General features: G+C 43.4%; 1 protein-coding gene across 1 annotated transcript in view; it reads left to right on the forward strand.

Annotated features, from left to right (window-relative positions):
• adgrl1a (adhesion G protein-coupled receptor L1a) overlaps nucleotides 1-17,033 on the forward strand; it is a 137,115-nt gene extending 120,082 nt beyond the window's left edge. Inside the window, 15 exon segments of the mRNA XM_061699945.1 lie at nucleotides 225-405; nucleotides 1,424-1,473; nucleotides 1,475-1,547; nucleotides 2,636-2,841; nucleotides 3,514-3,687; nucleotides 4,692-4,901; nucleotides 5,687-5,907; nucleotides 6,157-6,223; nucleotides 6,425-6,516; nucleotides 7,567-7,735; nucleotides 8,459-8,614; nucleotides 10,221-10,317; nucleotides 12,016-12,138; nucleotides 14,934-14,951; nucleotides 15,051-17,033. Of these exon segments, the coding sequence (XP_061555929.1) occupies nucleotides 225-405; nucleotides 1,424-1,473; nucleotides 1,475-1,547; nucleotides 2,636-2,841; nucleotides 3,514-3,687; nucleotides 4,692-4,901; nucleotides 5,687-5,907; nucleotides 6,157-6,223; nucleotides 6,425-6,516; nucleotides 7,567-7,735; nucleotides 8,459-8,614; nucleotides 10,221-10,317; nucleotides 12,016-12,138; nucleotides 14,934-14,951; nucleotides 15,051-15,931 (2,718 nt within the window). The 3' untranslated portion in view covers nucleotides 15,932-17,033.
• Nucleotides 17,034-18,388: the final 1,355 nt, after the last annotated feature.

An 18,388-nucleotide genomic window follows, 5' to 3' on the forward strand; every position in this document is an offset into this window, starting at 1 on the left:
TTTAGTGTTTCATTCACTTGAATGGGTTTTTTGGGTGGGGCGTGAAACATGTGGACTTGTGGGAAAACTGAATTTTTGAAATGTTGATTGACTTGAATCCGTTGAGAAATGAATATTTAGTTGAATGTCAAAAGTAGCGGGAATAATAACAATGAAGAAAGAAATGTGAGTTCCGTCCGAAACAGTAGAATAATGCGAAAATGTACGTTCGGCGGGGGTGCCAGGCGGTGGTGCAGACGGTGGACAATCTCCTCCGTCCCGAGGTTCTGGACTCCTGGCAGGACATGAACAGCACGGAGCAGGCGCACACGGCCACCATGCTGCTGGACGTCCTGGAGAAAGGAGCCTTCCTCCTGGCCAACAACATGTACGGCAGTCGCTTCTCCGACCGAGCGGCCAACATCGGTGAGCTGTGAAAACACTCGCAGACCCCCCACAAAACGCTTTTTTTTTAAATCATTTCGTTGGCTTATATTGGGAAAGTTTAGCTGCAGGTTTGCATGGCTTGCATCAGAGAAAGGAGTCATAAGGTCATAATTTTGTCCGAATGAAGTAGGTGAAACAATATTATTTAAGGAAAAATGTAATTTAATGACAGAAAATGATCAAGATTTTTTTTTTATATAAACTACAAATGAAATATGTTTTAAAAATAAATGTAATGAGAATAAAGTCATAATATGGGGGCGGGGGGGGGATCTGAATAAAGTTGGAATATGATGAAAAATGTAATTTCATTAGTATCTAGTTATAATGAAGAAAGTTTAATTATATGATGTGAAGTCCTAATAGAATACATTGTGTGTAAATATATTTGTAATATGAGAAGAAAATAATGGATTTTATGAGAATAAAGTTGTATTAAGAGGGAAAAAAATACGTTCTCAGAATAAAGTTGTAATATCATGAATAAAATTCAGTTGTGAAAAAATATGTTGGGGATTTTTATGAAGATTTAGAGAATCGAATACATTTTATAATATTTGAAGAAAAATGTAACGTGCTAATTTTTTAAAGAATGAAGTTATAACACTTTAAGAAAAAAAAAAAATATATATATATATATATATATATTTATAACACTTTAAGAAAAATGTAAATTAAGTCGTAAATATTGAGAAACCATTTAAACTTGACTATGACTTTTCTTATCATTCTTATATATTTTTCTCTTTTCGGTTTGCAGCTGTTGATTGTAATATTAAATAGAATATCAACAATTATTGGAGGCAGTATTCCAATTTGAATGTTTTTGAGAATACAAACTACAGTATACTTGTTCCACAACAAAACCCTTGTACTGCATGTGAAGAATATATTTTTAATGAGGTTTTCCATGTTCCATTTAAATGGCTGCCAAATGAGGATTTGAGGATTGGGATCATCTGCTTGCGAACGTATGTGATCATTTCTTCTCCGCCAGATCTGGAAGTGCACGTCTTGAACACGGAGATGGACCTGCAGGACTTGTCCGTTCCCTCTCAACCACGCCAACGACAGCGCCATCCATCTGTCGGCGGCCACCATCAAGCAGTACAGTCGCAACGGTCAGCATCACCAAATCATCAGGCAAACATTGGAGCTCAAGGGCCACATTAGATTTTTTTTAAACGGACACATGGCACACAGGGTCAGTGTAAGATACAAACGTTTGTGTGTGAAATATTTCATATAATAATTAAATATAGTAATCCCCAGTTATTCGTGGGGGATCAGGGTCGACCCCTTCATTAACAGGCCAATAAATTCCTTTATAATTGTCTTTTAATCGAGATGTGTTAGTAGTAGTAGTAGTAGTAGGAGTGACATAGTTTGGTTTAGTTTTTACATACATGGTTTAGGGTTAATGTATTTTTCTTTCAAGCCCTGTAAAAGGTTAACAAATCAATTTTAGGGAATGAATGTCGAAATGAATGCAGCAAATATCCCAGGACTTTTGATCATGTAAATGCTTAGTGGGCTGGAGTAAATAACAGAGTGGACCGCGCGTGTCCCACGGGCCATATTTTGGCCACCCTCGGCCTACCTTAACATTCTGCTCGCTCTTTTCGCAATCCATTTGCATTTTTATGCAAGCCTAAAGCAGCGACTGAGTTAGTGCTTCATAATAATAGGCCAATCAGATTAACAAAAAGCGCTGAGACCTTTTTTTTTTCTTCTTCTTCTTCTTTTTTTTCCCCACTCAGCGACGGTTTGGAGTCTTAATAAAATGGCCGGGCAGACATGTCGATCACAATCAGGCCCGCCGGTCGCGCCCGGCATTCTCAGCAATCTTCGGCTCTCATCCCGATCCCTCCTCTGTTGTCTGTCTGCGCTCGGCAACCAGATTAGAATGATTGAAACAAACGCACATGAAATATTCATACGGAATAATAAGAGATCTGTGAATGCTTGAGGGATGAATGTTCCATTGCCCTCCGCATTAAATCTCGCTCGCCGCCGGCCGTTAAAATGAAACGCTCCTTCCCATCATTCTAACCTTCACTAACTCCCTCCCTTTGTCTCCCACTCGCTCGCCCTGTCACTCCCCGCCTTCCATATCTGTCACTCTTCCCCCATTAGCATATTACGCCCCCGTTTTGCTTCGATTTGAGCTCCCGTTTGGACTTTTTACGTCTCCCGCCGTCTCCCGCAGGGCAAGTCAAGGTGGTGTTCATCCTGTACAAGAACCTGGGCTCCTTCCTGTCCACGGAGAACGCCACGGTCAAGATGGACGCGCAGGCGGCCCACGGCCGCAGGCGCCTGGCGGTGAACTCCCACGTCATCTCGGCCTCCATCAACAAGGAGTCCAGCCGCGTTTTTCTCACCGAGCCGGTCGTCTTCACGCTCAAACATCTACAGGTGTTTTTGTCCAAAGTTTTTGTGACAAGTGGCCAAGTGCTTGTTTCAAGTTGTTTATTGGCATAAAAAGGAAACATAAAGCATAGACGTATGTTGCGTTAACTTTGTCTAATTCAAAGTCAACTACCTTATTGCTAACACACCATGCAAAACGCCATAGACGGGCTACATTAGTGTCATAAGGACCCTTCAAGCGATGGATATTTGAGCACAAACGGTGCAGTAACACATGTAGACAGACAATATAACAATACTCACGGACATATTCTTTATCGGCTACAAAAAAACAATTAATATTATTCCAGCTCACTGAGCAGTTATGACCGTCTTCTTGGTGTATATTTGTATTACAGTATGTATTCTACTGCCCCTGGTGGTCAAGGTGTGCACACCAGAAGGAGCCGTAAAATGAATGCATCAAATCATGAAGGTCCGGTTTCCGGGTACCAGTAACAAATCGAGCAGCGGCATTCTGGACCAATCGGATAGATTGTTTTCTTCAGACCTGTGTAAACCTTGTTACCAATAGTCCAGTCTGTTGAAAATTCACATTTAAAGTTGCTTTTCTGTGTCTGGTTGTGACACAAAATGGTTGATTCTCGCGATGTTCCCCAGGTGCTAATAAGCAGACTTTGTCATGCCTGTGTTAACTTTAGTTTTTTCTTTTCCCAGATGGAGAACTACTACAGCCCAAACTGCTCCTTTTGGAACTACTCGGAGCGCTCCATGACGGGCCAGTGGTCCACGCAGGGCTGCAGGCTGCTGGACTCCAACGGCACACACACCACCTGCTCCTGCAGCCACCTCACCAACTTCGCCGTGCTCATGACCCACCACGACACCGACGTGAGTACACGGGAGGCCGTCATTCGGCACCATGTGGGGTTTGACCCATCTAATTTACGCCCCCCCCCCAAAAAAATCTTTTTTAGAATTTGCTATATTAATAGTTTAAACTGTAAATATACCAAGACAAAAAGTAAGACATCTACAAATAGCAATTGTCAAGCAATAAAGATAACCTTGTTGTTTTTTGTTAGCTTTTTAATAGCCTCCCAGAAAAGCAAGAACATACACATGCGCCAAAGACTCTCAGTAACTTCCACTAACAACCCGGGCTAAACTTAGCTCCTCCCCATCAGAATCGGAATCATCTTTATTTTCCAAGTAGGTCAAAAACACACATGGAATTTGTCTCCGGTAGTTGGAACCGCTCTAGTACGACAATAGACAGCCATTTTGTTGAGCCTTTTTCAACAGGATTTTCTTTCTTTTTTACTATATCTGTGTAGATGGAGTCTTTTTGTTACTAGTTTTCTGCCCTTATTAATAATAAGTATAATCATATTAACAATGAAGGGATAATTGATTGTTAATTTTCCCGATCAGTGATGAAGGAAATGCATGGCAGTGCCCGCCTCTAATGGCCACGCGGTCCAGCAGTGGGAGTAATTAATGCAGACACATTAATGCACGCTCGGCAGGCTGACAGGCTCTTTGTTTTGAAATATTTCCCTCTTTTCATCTTTCAAGCCGACACTCACGCAGGCTTACAAATTCCTGTCCCGCTATTTCCAGCTGACATTCACGATTTTTTTTTGATTTTTTTTTTACGCAGGACGTCTTGTCTCTTGTCTTCACACTTTAGCTCTTCGCATATATTTACAAATATTAAATGGAGCGGCGTTGCGGTTTCTCTCCCTTCCCCCTTTGTTCTGTCGCTCCGCTCGCTCCTCATCGCTCATCCCACTGTCTTCCTCGCACTTTGTCTCATGTCGTTGCCGCCTCGATTTGTCTCATTTGTCCTCACGTTCCCCCTTTTCTCCCTCCCTTGATTCCCCCCACTTCAGTTCCAGGGCAGAATGCACGAGCTGATCCTGTTTGTGATCACCTGGGTGGGGATCGTCATCTCGCTGGTGTGCCTGGCCATCTGCATCTCCACCTTTTGCTTCCTGCGCGGCCTGCAGACCGACCGCAACACCATCCACAAGAACCTCTGCATCAACCTCTTCATCGCCGAGCTGCTCTTCCTCATCGGCATCGACAAGACCGACTACCAGGTGAGCTCGATGGTGAAATCTCACGGAAATTCTGTCAGTTTTTTAGGGCTGCTTGGATGGGGAGTAAGGGACACTTCATTAGGTACACCTGCACATCAAATGTGAGGAAACACGTTCTTTACAAAGATAAGTACAGTGTTAAAGAGGAGCATGCAGGCCCAGTCACTATGGTAATACTCCATCTTTTTTTCTTGCAGTATTTCCTTGCATTGCACAACAAAAACAGCAATAAAAATATAGCATGTAAATATACATTCCCAATTTACTTCCTGTTTTTGCCACTATTGTTTTTTTTATCATTAAGTGATATTTCAACTATTTTAGCTGAGGCTCATCGTTAAATTGATAAAAACTAATAATGCATGTTAATTTTTGGTGCCTTTCTTGTCAACTCAAGGTCACCTTACTGGGTGAAAAGAACATTAAATAAATTATTATTTAAAGAGTATTGATTTTTCTTATTACTGCCCAAAGGAAATGTAAAAGGCTAACTTTTTTTTTTTGTTTTTTTTTTTTGCATTGGTTGTGAAAGGGTTAATCTGTTGTTGTTGTCTTTTGCATTATGATGCAACCCCATGAATACAGTGTCAATCAAAAATGAGCATTATGATCCCTGCAAAGCTCTGGCCTATAACCTTTATTTTGGTTAGGTAGGTTTCTCCTTTTTTTTTCCTCCTCTACCCGAACCAAACTTCTGCACTAGTTGATAGTTTTGCCTCTTTTCTGTCCTCTCCACCTGAACTTTCTTCCCTCTCCTCTCTTCTTCCTCTACTCCCTCGCTTCAGATCGCCTGTCCCATTTTCGCCGGACTCCTGCATTTCTTCTTCTTGGCCGCCTTCTCGTGGATGTGTCTGGAGGGTGTGCAGCTCTATCTCATGCTGGTGGAGGTGTTTGAGAGCGAGTACTCCCGCAAAAAGTACTACTACCTGTGCGGCTACTGCTTCCCCGCGCTGGTGGTGGGCATCTCGGCGGCCATAGACTACAGGAGCTACGGGACCAAGAAAGCGTACGTGCCGAGACGGGCTCTCTCTTTTTTCTTTTTCTTTTCTTTTTTTCCGTTTTTGGCACCTGATGATTGAGAAGTACCCCCGGCGTGGAGTGTAATATCCCGCGCGTCCCTGCAGACCGGCCTCCGTGAACACACTTAGCCAAAAGCCTGATGATTTTAGCCTTCACATAATAATCCGCCGAGACAGACAAATAGTGTGTGAACGCACTTCGGTCTAATTCCCTTCTCCTCTGTGTGTCACTCCAGATGCTGGCTGCGGGTGGATAACTACTTCATCTGGAGCTTCATTGGACCCGTTTCATTTGTTATTATGGTATTAGCTTTACTGTCTGCCAGCGCTATGACTCTCTTTCTCTCTCGTGCGCTTTTCGATATTGCAGAGCCGAACCTGAAAAGTATTTGGTGGCACTTTTATCGAGGTTACGCAGAGTGCAAAGGCGGCCGTTGGGCCGCACGCTCCGCTGCACTTTTATTTGATTGGTCTTTCTTTCTCTCTCTCTCTCTCTTGTCTTAGCTCAACCTCGTTCTGCTGATGATCACTTTACACAAGATGATTCGAAATTCATCGGCACTCAAGCCTGACTCCAGCCGTCTGGATAGCATCAAGTGAGATGGACTTTTTAGCTCAAGTTTTTAGTTTTGTTGTGTTTTCGCCTCTAAGGGCGAATATAATGCTGAGGACCACAGATGTGTTCAGATCTTAAAACTGTTTCTCACAAAAGGAAATATGGAAATGCAAACGAGTGTTTCGAGTAGTTACTCAGTCGATGTTTCGTTTTGATTTGCGATGAAAAACTGGACATGCGAGCCCTGTACGGTGGAGGCGAATTCCACTCAACCCACAACAAGCGGCAGTTTGACAGATTCTTCAAAAAATAACCTCAGAGCTGTTTTTTTGCCATTCCCAGTTGAAGTTTAGTTTCAAACAAAACACGAAACAAAGAGAATGGCACGATATGTATTTAAAACGATCACACGGCTTTGCCACCTGCTTGCTTAATGCTACAACACAAGTTCAAATGCCTTAGAGGGCTAATGAATAGCATCGGTGTCGCACTGTTATAACCCTCGAAGCAACGGATGTTTGAACAACGGCGCAGCAACACATGTAGACGTGTTGTCCATGTATATCTGTATGCCAGTATTATGCTGGCCAAGGTGCACTTACCAGAATGAGCAGCACTTAATTCATCATAAAGCACAAACTGTTTATATCAATACATTCTATTTCATTATGTTATTACTGATGTGTTTTTTTGTTTTTTTTTTAAGTATAATGCTCTATAGTACTATTTAAAAAAAACACATACACATTTTTGGGGGGGTAGGCTAGAAAGGATTCATGACATTCCTATTTATTTCTAAGGGGAAAGATGATTTTCAATACTAAATGATTTTAAATTCTGTAATAAATTGTATACATTTTTATTATTTTATTCGCTGTCACACAAGTGTCAAAAAGAAGTGAACCCCTGTAAAAGTTGAAAATAATAAAACATTCTTCCTTAACTTTACAACTGAGAGCATTGCAAATTCTTCTCACATACTTGTTGCTCCTTTTGGAATAATTCATGCGAGAAAGAAACGCGTCACAAAAAGCCAAAGAAAAAGCGTAACGCCCTGTCTGTGTTGATGTGATGACTCGCTGTCTTCCAGGTCGTGGGTGTTGGGGGCCATCACCCTGCTGTTCCTTTTGGGGCTGACGTGGGCGTTCGGCCTGATGTTCATCAACGAGAACTCGCTGATCATGGCGTACCTCTTCACCACCTTCAACGCCTTCCAGGGCATGTTCATCTTCATCTTCCACTGCGCTCTTCAGAAGAAGGTACTTGATAATGCGCCATTTACGCTGTGTTCACGGCAGCCCCGTTTGCTCGAAACCCACTGCATCCTTGGGATTTTGGTCTTTTTTTTTTCTCTCTCCGTATTCAAGTCTTGCTAAGTTTTCTCAAGGTCTTTCTATGACGGGGGCTGCTGAGTTGCTGAGGCTCAAAGGCACACTTGCATTTGGGGGGTACCTGTAGGCTATGCTGCTGCTCAATAAATGTTTTATCATAATACTTTTCTGTTCACAAATAATAATTTTGAACACTGAAGATTTGTCAGTAATTTGAAAATAAATAAATAACAGACCTAGTGTCTGTGGGGACTGACCAATAGACAGATTAAAGATCCCACCGGGCGTCCACAGCAATCACGGCCTGTCACGTTTGCTAGTCCCGTACCCCCACGTTCTCTCGCCAACGTCCCGTTTTGGCAACAGTGGTCTGAAGCTGGGCTTCAACCTGGGCTGGTTGCCAGCCAATCGCAGGGCACGTATACTGTACATAGACAAACAACCAACCAATCACATTCACGCCTATGGACAATGTAGAGTAGCAGTCCGCATACGTTCCGCTCCTTTCTTTGAGCTGGCCCGCTGAGAAAGAAACATGAAGTAGACACACTTCATTTGTTTTAATGGGCCTGAAAAAAGGTGTGCGGCCACCCTTGAGTTTGACACCTGTGTGACGATCTGACTGATTTTCTACTGATTTGTGTGTTGCAGGTCCACAAGGAGTACAGTAAGTGCCTGCGTCACTCCTACTGCTGCAGCCGCACGTCCGCCAGCAGCTCCCACGGCGCCATGAAGAACTCGGGCCTGCGCGCCAACAACCGCTACTACAGCGGCAGCCAAGCTCGCCACGCGGCGGCCCACAGACAGGTGCGGGCGAGACGGACGCACAGTGCACGCACGCGCTTGCGCTTTTTTTTTCCTTTTTCCACGTCCGGCGGGCGTCATCCATCCACTGCGGAGCGCGGAAATTGTGCGCAAATGAAAGTGTCTCTTACGTGTGTTATTGTGTTTCACCTGAAAGCAATGGATCGGTCGTGCTTTATTTTCGCAAGCAAATTTTGAGTCATAACAGGAAAAACAACCTTGTAAATCAGGCAAAGTATGGAAACCCTTTTTTTTGCGTGCAAGCAGTGTTGAGTTAAATGAACCCATCCATCCATCCATTTTCTGAGCCGCTTATCCTCACAAGGGTCGCGGGAATTCAATGAACCCGTTTAAATTAAATGGTTGAATTGTCAGATACACCGTGGCCACTTCATTAGGTACGCCTCGCACTGGGATCCAATACAAGAGCTGTATCAAAAATTATCTTTCTTACATTACAATTACAATTGTAAATTACATGATTAAAATTCATATTTTTTTCATCATTACATGGTATAACAATGATACACGCTACTCTGATATTCATTCAAGAAAATGATTGCTTCATAATAGAGGTCTTTTTTTCATGAACATTAAATATAAAAGAATAATACACAGTGGACGATCATTATTTTAATTATCATGACAATAATTTGTTGGTTGGCAGGGAGAAATCACACGTTTCTATGTGCGGTCCGATACAAAAAGAAAATGTACATTAATTTTTTTTTAATCCATGAAAATGACTGTTGTACATTACATTTATCATTGTCTTGTGAAACATTAATATGCAGTATAATTTATTCATCTTTCATTCAAGCAAAAAAAACCTCATACATTACAGGACTACTTTTACATTATTTTTTCAAATCATTATCATTACATTGTAAAACAAGAATACTCGGTGTAATTGTTTCTTTTATTTTTCAATATTATTCCATTTATTTGTTGATTTTCTGGGAGAAATAATTGTTGTACATGTGACCAGATATGGTTCCTATTGCCTTATTTAAATAATAATTAACAACGTTAACAACAAGTAATTTATTGTGATTCTCACAGTGGTGTTGAACTGGACTGGCTCGTACTAAGAGTTGTTTCGAATATTTTGCGTACACCTCAATCAATCCATACATAAAGATGATTTTCTTGAATCTCATGAGATTGCGCAATGTCCAATTTTATGTTGCTGTGTTTATTAAATGTGTGTAACCAAGACATTCCCTTGATAAATGTGTGGTTTGCTCTCCATCTGCCGTACAGTTGAGTACTGTTTCGAAAACATCAATCATGCAAGGCACAGAAACATAGAAACGCACGCAGTTCCACCAGGCGATAAACCGTGTTTTTCATAATGGGACGAGATCAGCAGCTGCAATCATGTCTTGCGCATCACGTTGTTATTTGGCCCCTCTTGCCGACATGACATCATCGCCTTGTAGTCGTCTCTTTGTGTGGCTTGTTTTCTTTGTGGCTTATAGCAAACCTCGCAGTTGTGATTACAGCATCCCCGCGGAGCTGGAAAACTTCCTCCCGCCCGACCACCACACGCTTACTTCTTTTTCTTTTTTTTTTTTTTTTCCTCACCCCGCGCTGCTCTTTCCCTCAGAGTCGGATCCGCCGCATGTGGAACGACACGGTTCGGAAGCAGACGGAGTCTTCCTTCATGGCGGGGGATATCAACAGCACGCCCACGCTCAACTGTGGTGAGTGTTCCCTCTGTTTGCACCCGACCGCCCTTGAGTACAGCACGCTGATGGAGATTTCGGAGCATGTCGCAAAAGCTTTTTCGATTGAACCGTAACGATAGAACTTTAAACCGTAGCATCACGTGTACTTCCGGGTGTCACCGCTAGTCAACAAAGCCCAGGCAGAGCGAATGCGAAAACAGGCTAAATGGCGTGGAGGCGGAACGGTGGCCGTAAATCGCATTTCAACAGGTGAACTGATTCAAAAATAGACGTGGTGGAAATTCAGACATAGTTAAAGGGACTGGGTAATTAATAGATTTTGCTGTTACTCGTTTTAATGGCACTTTTGAGGGCGAAATGAATAGAGCTGATGTTAGCTAGCAGGCTAGCCTTTGTTTTCCGAATGACTCAAAGACAACCCAACCAAATATTTTAGGAAAATATCATTCACAAACCCAAAGATGGAGGTTTGATTCCCAGTCTGTCTCTTTAGACGTGGCTACCACGCCCCCAGGCGGTTTTACAATATTCCCCGAACATTTATTTACGACATCCAATCTGCTGGATGAGTTTAGATTTTTTTGGAAGAAAAAAACCCAAACCTTTTGGGTTCTATCTGCCTGTGCGAACCGAAACGCAATAAGTTTTTGTCATCGTTGCAGCCCATGTCAGCGGTAGCCGCTCACTTTTCTGCCACCCCGAAGTACCGAGATGGATCAAATGTGATCTGCCGAAGCAAATGGCACCCACAATTAAGATGCTTCTTCATCTCTTTGACTTTGACACTTGACTGTGTCTGTGTCTGTGATGCACAACAATCTCTGGCGTGTCCCGGAAACAAGATGCTCACGACACACACACACAAATGAAGTCCTTTGCCCTACTTTCTCTCCGCACTTCAATCCGGTAGCTCGGATATTCCTAAGAGGACATCACAGAGAACGTATCCACATTAATTTGGTAGCGTTTGCCTCCGTGAAAACAAAAATAAGCCTGGCGAGAGGAAGTATGAAAATGCGCTTGAAGCGACATAAGAGAACAAGCCGGCGAAAGTAGAAAGCGGGCGGCGAGCTTCGCCAGAGGCTTTGAGGGAGGAGGGGAAATGATGAATAAATAGCCGAGCGTGAGTGCTTATTTTTATTTTCCACGTGCTGCAGGTCTAGGGCAGGCCGTACCTGCAGCCCGCACTTAGCGTCTGCGCGCTCTCCGTCATGCTGTCCTGTTTTTAATTTCATGGCATTTCTGCTTGCGCTTGCCTCGAGCCTTTTTACACTACGTCCTCTCTGTGCTTTCACTTCTATTTGTCTTTTTGGTGGCATTCACATTTTCTGTGTAAAATTAACTGTGTTTCAATGGCTGCACTCCGGGACTACATAATGGCATGCATTACTGTTCCACACTCCCCCCCCCCCTCCCCGCTCCCGTCCTGTCTGCACTGTTGAGAGCCAAAGGGAAACAAATGGCAATAACCGCAAACAGTAACTTTGGCTTTTGATTGTGTTTTTTTACTCAAAGGTTACAATCAGGAGGCTGTGAAATGACTCCATAAAACACCGCCGTAACAAAAACAGCCCCGTTTGGGGCAACTGTAAACATTTGTGTCATTTCAGGTGTTATTACCCAGCGACATCGACTGGGCTTGATTTGCATGCGTTTGATGCAAAGAGCCCATTTACGATTATGTATGTTTTTTTTCTTTCTGTAATATTACAGCGGCCATGGGCAACCACCTGCTGGCGAACCCGGTGCTGCAGACTCGCAGTGGCACGTCTCCTTACAACACGCTGCTGGCTGAAAGCTTCACCCCGCCCTCACCCGGCATCTTCAACTCCACCGGTTAGCCCTACTAGATACGTGTGTTTGTGTGTGTGTGTGTGTGTGTGTGTGTGTGTCAGGTTACAGTTGTACTGCAACACTTGGTCCATATGTGTAAGATTTCAGGATGTGGACAGAAATATACATGAACATGGGGTGCAGATGGAGGATACAGGTGCATCGCAATGAATATGAATATTGTTGAAAGGTTTTTGAATATTGTTGAAAGGTTTTTGAATATTGTTAAGCTTTTTTTTTTTTTTTGCAACAATTTACATAGGTAATTCCTTTCAAAAAGTGAAAGTGACTCAAATACTTTTCAGAAGGCCAAGTCCTACCTAATTTCTATATCTATGTAATATTCAAATTTGTTCAGTTCGCAGGTTTGGGTTTTTGGGTAATCAAAAAATAAATAAACCATTAAATATTTAATACTGTGCGTCGTAAATCTATATATGAGTTAAAATTTTTGAATTGAACTACTGAGATTTAAAAAAAAAAAAATTAAAGTTTTCCACAATATTCAAATTTAGTGAGCTGTACTCCACTACATGTACAGTACTACACAATACATTGATGGTATGGCACTTCCTCTGGACGCTGTTCTGCTTAATACTGACATGAAAGCAGGAGTTCAGAACATTCAGAAAGCAAGTCTCCCATCCCATAAGACTTTCAAAACATCCGTCGATGAACTCATGCTTAATTTTCCTCATAGTCGATGAAGGAAATGTAGTCAAATGCCCGTCGCTGCTTGTACGTAGACGCTCACCCCCGCGTGCGTGCTTGCGCGCCTTTGTGTTGCTTTCTCGGTGTGCGCTGTGCATTAACTGTCAAACGGATCCAACCAGGCTGCGCAAAACAAACAGCCTGACTTTGCCATCTGGTCTCGCCTCGAATCGCAATCTGACGAGTGAAGTTTCGCCACGACTTTGACTGCCAGAAATCACATGGGGGCACGTGTGCCGTTGCTAAGCGGATAATGAATCGGCGTGAATACAAACAGGAATGTAGCCTCAAAATAATTGGTCCTTAACTGAATTAGGTTTGGCAAAGGTCGGTGAATTTCTTTTATTAAAATCAGACCCTGAAAGCAGCGCAGCTCTTCACACTCTTATGATGCTTTGCAGCAAGTTTACGCTCTTTAAAACTGCAACTTCAATATAAAATCTGACGTCCAAACTTTCTCGCTGACAGAAATTACAGTAGAATAAATACGTTCCCGAGGCAAACTGCACGGGCAATGTTTTAAATAACATTTTCTCATTGTTAAATCATGAATTAATACCTCTTCGGACATAATATAAAGTCCCAGATTCGCCTTATGATGTTAACCACTGTAAAAGGTAAAAAAAAAAAAAAAATTCAATTTTTAAACTGTCACCATCATGAAGCCTTGAACTGTACGGGAAATGTTGACATTAATAATTGTCATACGAGTGTAAAAATAAGTGAACCACTGTTAAGTAAAAAAATAAATAAATAAAAAACCCTTATGAGGCCATACTTTAAGTGACAGTTTAACATTTTCATGAACTCTCGAGAATTTTCTGTAACCTCTAAAAATTCAAACACTGGGCTAGCTCCTGACTAGCTAATCTTTCCCAAATACAATTTGTTTTGTTTGCGCAATTTGTAATTTGATTGTATTCATTTTAAAAATCAATATTATCTGATGCATCAAGAAAATCATCTTTTCACCGAACCCTTTTGTAATTGTATCATAGTGGTTACTTTCCAATTACATTTCCATCACTTAATCCAATCATTTGTTGCAAAAAAAATGTAATGGTGGTAATGAAATGCGATCGCAATTATGATGAGCAGAGCATAATCTTTCTTTTTTAGGGCTACCATAGTTCAAATTTCATGTTGAGCGCTGACAGTTTGCTGTTGCCGGGCGAAATTCCAAATCAAGAATTAAAATGACGACGGTTAGCACATCACATCATATCATAGCAATCACCAAATACAGTATACTGCCCCCAAGTGACTGCGAGTGGCACGTCAAGGGCAATTGGACTGAACTCTGACATTCTGGCTTCATTGCCAGTGGACTCACACAATAAACATCTTGGCCTTCGTCCATCGGCTGAAATGTGAGGCGGCGTCTCTGTTAAATATTTCAACACTTGGCCCGACAAATCCGTCAAAGTCTGACAGCTGCGGGCATTTTTAGAGGAGAGGAAGCAGCGAGGAGAGCGCTTCATTAGAATGTCTAATCACATCGCTGTGGCACCGCCAAAGTGGAAGGCTGCTTAAATGTGCTGCCACAAGCTGCAGAGCTTTTTGCCCGTAAATACACAGTTATCTTTAATTGACATGTTTTTTAATACAAATATTTTTTTTAAATAATAAAAAAAAAAAAAACTTTTTTTTAAATAAAATCAGCTCACATACAGTAAGGAGATACAAGTGTAATGTCAATTATTTTTGTGTGAAAACTCTTTAAATAAAAATAAAATAAAAAATTTGAAAAAGTCTTGTTTTCATAAAAATGTTTTCAATGGCCATTTACTCAACAGAGATCAAATGCAATCAATGTTTAAAAAAGGCCAAAACGTTAGAGGGGGAAAAAAAATACATTTTTAAAAAATATCCATTTCGGCATAAGTCAGAGCTCGAACTGGCGAGTTCATTCCCGAGAACGAGAAAGAGACGCAAAGATGGCTAAAGAGGCTGATAGATTTTTCATTCCATTAATGGTGGCCATTTAAAAATCTTTAAAAATGAATTGATCAAGTTAATGTTGCATTAAATGACACTTCCCATCTTTTATGATATCTGCTTCCTTTTGCATTCTCTTGGATGGACAGGAACTTTTCGAGACCCAAGTAAGTGTCTATGCTCCTTACGTTTGTGCTTAGAGGTCATAGATTCAGCTGCCAAGGTCGTAATGTCCAATCTGGTTCCTGTGTTGTGTTTGGATCCAGAGATCACATCCAAAGCCCGCGACCCCTGTGGAATGGAGACCCTGCCGCTGAACGGCAACTTCAACAACAGCTACTCCTTGCGTGCCGGTCCAGGGGGCGCCGGCGGTGGCAGCTGTGACTTCCTTAGCGGCGGTGGCGGAGACAGCCCCCCGCCCCTCCTCAACCCACGCGGCTCGGAGACGCTGGGCGGCGGCGTCCGGCGGAACGTCTCAGACGCGGCGGCCTTCGAGAAGATGATCATCTCCGAGCTGGTGCACAACAACCTGCGAGGCGGGGGCGCGGGCGGAGGGAACGTGGGTGGGGCCGACGCCGGGGACAGGGTGTGCGGAAGCCTGGCCGGCGGGCACCCTCGGGGACCCGTCGGGCCCGAGTCGGGCGACCAAGATGATGAGTTTCTGGGGGATGGGAGGCAGCGCGCGCCGCAGGATGTGGAGCTGCTGTACAAAGCTCTGGAGGAGCCCCTGCTCTTACAGCAAGCCCAGTCCGTCCTCTACCAGAGCGACCCGGAGGAGTCGGAGAGCTACACGGCCGACCTCACCGAGAGTCTCGGCCGCAGCGGTCAGATTGCGAGCGGGAAGGCGGGTAGCAGGGCGCCGGACTCGCCCGCCCGGGACTCCCTGTACACCAGCATCACCAACCTGCGAGGCTCTCCCTACCCGGACAGCAGTCCCGAGCCCCTGGAGGTGGTGCCGCGATCGGCCCAGCCTCCCGAAGAACTGTACTACAGCTCCGGGAGGCCCGCCTTGGGCTCTCGCGGCGCCCCCATGCAGACCTTCTACCAGGCCCAGCCGAGGAGGCCGAGCGGAGACCACGTGCACCAGGCTCAGGAGGCCTCCCACAACGAGGGCGACGGACAGATGCAGCTGGTCACCAGCCTGTGACCGCAGCGCGGAGAAGGACGTTTGGGGACTCGAGTGACGGCCGGAGTAGCCTCCGAGCCTATGTTGCCCTCGCGCCGGTCCACTTCCTGCTTGTTTGGTTGCCTTTTTTTCTCTTAACTTTGACTGAACTGATAGAAGAAACAAACAGAGTGACCTTCAGGTCCCCGGAAGACGCCTTTGACTTTTTAAGGAGCATCGATCCAAGCCGAGTCCTACCCGGTTCCTTTGGTACCTTAAGGCCAAGTCCAGCACTCTGAATGTACCGACCCCCGGCCACACTAATCCCCCCCTTCGGATCTCTCCAAACTTTGCTCAAACAAAAGTTCTGTAGTGTTTCTGGAGACGAGACTATCATTTTGTATTTGCTCAGTTATTTGCCCTTTCGTACCGACCATCATTTGCTAGTTAGCTGTGAAGACACGTTGAGCCTAGTACGCCGTTAGGAGCAAAAAAATGTTTCAAAGGATTGCTCTTCATCGTTGCCAAAAAATCTCTATTATTGAGCCAGAACAACAGAAAATACAACACACACACGTCCAGAAGTGCTCATTATTAAACATCACATGTGAAAAGAGTTCTCCATCTTCAGTTGAAGACGATTGAGAGGAGTTTGCCTTCTTTTCCTGGATCAGAGGCGGAGTTGATCCGTTTCCCTCCCAGAACCTTTTCACCCGCCGCCCTCTCTGCCTGTTTGCTTTTTCGCCATTTTCAAAACATGACTGCCTTGCTTTCGTTTTTTGCTAAGTATTCATTTAGTTGACTTTGGATTTGCATCCCGGGGAGGTTGCCACGCTCCCCGCTCCTCCTGTACTTGCTGTATTAGAGCCTAGCCAGCCGAAGTGGACTTTTGTCTCCTGTGTGTGGTTGTGACTGACAACACTATAAACGTACGTGTACATACGAGAGCCGCAGCGTTATTCCGCTTTATTCCTGCTGTGTAAATAAATAAGGACGACGGCCGGATGAGCAAAAGCAGCAAAACGTAAGAGACGCAGTGAGAAATAACTTCTTGTACTTGCAACAAAAGAGAACAATAAAATGTTTCTTATTTTTTTTGGGGAGTTTGTGACCCTAAAGTGTTTATGGTAGCTGTCGTGAAGCATTGTGGATGAATAGCAGAGCATACGGCCTGGCGCACACCAACCCGATTGCACCGGATCGTCGCGCAAAAATGAGTTGCTGGCTTGCTGACCCACCCTCGCACAATGAGCGATTAGATTTATGGACGCCCTGAAGAGGCCTGTAGAGGCATTTGGTGCCGTATATAAAAAATACAGTGCATTGGTTAGGGTTGGCGCTGGACCGGGAATAGCGAAAATCTGCGCCCAGTTGACGCCCATTATAATTGCATCGAAAAAGAAAAAAGAAAAAAATAATTATTATTATTTTTTTTTTTTAAACCCCTCAAATTCTTGAATAATTGTGGGTAACCCACCAATAAGGATTTTCAGGGTTGGTTCCCCCCCCAAAAAAAGAAAAAGAAATTCAAAAAAATCAGGTGAATGTGTGGGGGAGTATGCGGGGATCCACTGTGTTGTACTTCAGCAAACAACGAAAATATATATTAATAGTTGGGGAAGAAGCAGGTTGCTAAAGAAAGTAGAAAGTAGTAGCAAGAGTGTGGATGTTTATCAAGAGCCTCGCTGGCTCCTTTTCATTTGAACGTACCCAGCTCGGTACGTACGTTTTGCTTCACTTTTTCATCCACAGGGACATTATAAAATATAAGAGTATTATTGCAAAAGTGAATATTTGATGCGTTGTGCTATGCGTAAAACCCGGAAATGTATTTTGTTTTTAGCGTGAGTGAAAGTTGATGTGAATTTTGATTGGCAGTAATCTGCGACGGTGTGTGCCATCAATGAACATTTTGAATGAATCTGTTCCAGCCGCGCCCCAAGAAAGAAACACCAAAATGTGTTTATTTTTCATTAGAAAAATTGCATTCAACAACATTATTGTGATGTTTTTTTTTTCTTTTTTTTGGGGGGGGGACCAATACATTTGAACATTTATGCTTAACAAACACATTTTTAAGTAATTACCAGTGCTGTTAAGGCAAATTACAACAAAAAAAAACTGAGAATAACACCTTTTTTTTTCTTTTTTCTTTTTTTTTCATGAATGATGTGTTTTTCTGTCATAGTTTCAGCCTCAATAAGTTCATTTCCGGCATGCCCGAGTATGTGTTTGTAGACCTCTTCCCCCACCCCCCCCCCCCCCCCCCCCCCCCACCCCCTTATTTTAGGGAGATATTTATAAAAGCCCCGTGTACATTTTGAAGAAGTCCCTTCGGGCACCGTGGTGCATTCAGGTGAAAGGGCAAGAAAGGGAGGAAGTGGCACCAGATAAGAGCGCAGGGAGAAATGTGTTCTCAGTGTACTTGTGTAAGTGCTACATTTGAGAAATGAGGTGTCAGGAGAGAAGCCAGAGAACAACCTCTCCAACTGCAATCTC

The sequence above is a fragment of the Phycodurus eques genome, chromosome 16 (genome assembly GCF_024500275.1).
Source record: "Phycodurus eques isolate BA_2022a chromosome 16, UOR_Pequ_1.1, whole genome shotgun sequence".
Taxonomy (NCBI): Eukaryota; Metazoa; Chordata; class Actinopteri; order Syngnathiformes; family Syngnathidae; genus Phycodurus; species Phycodurus eques.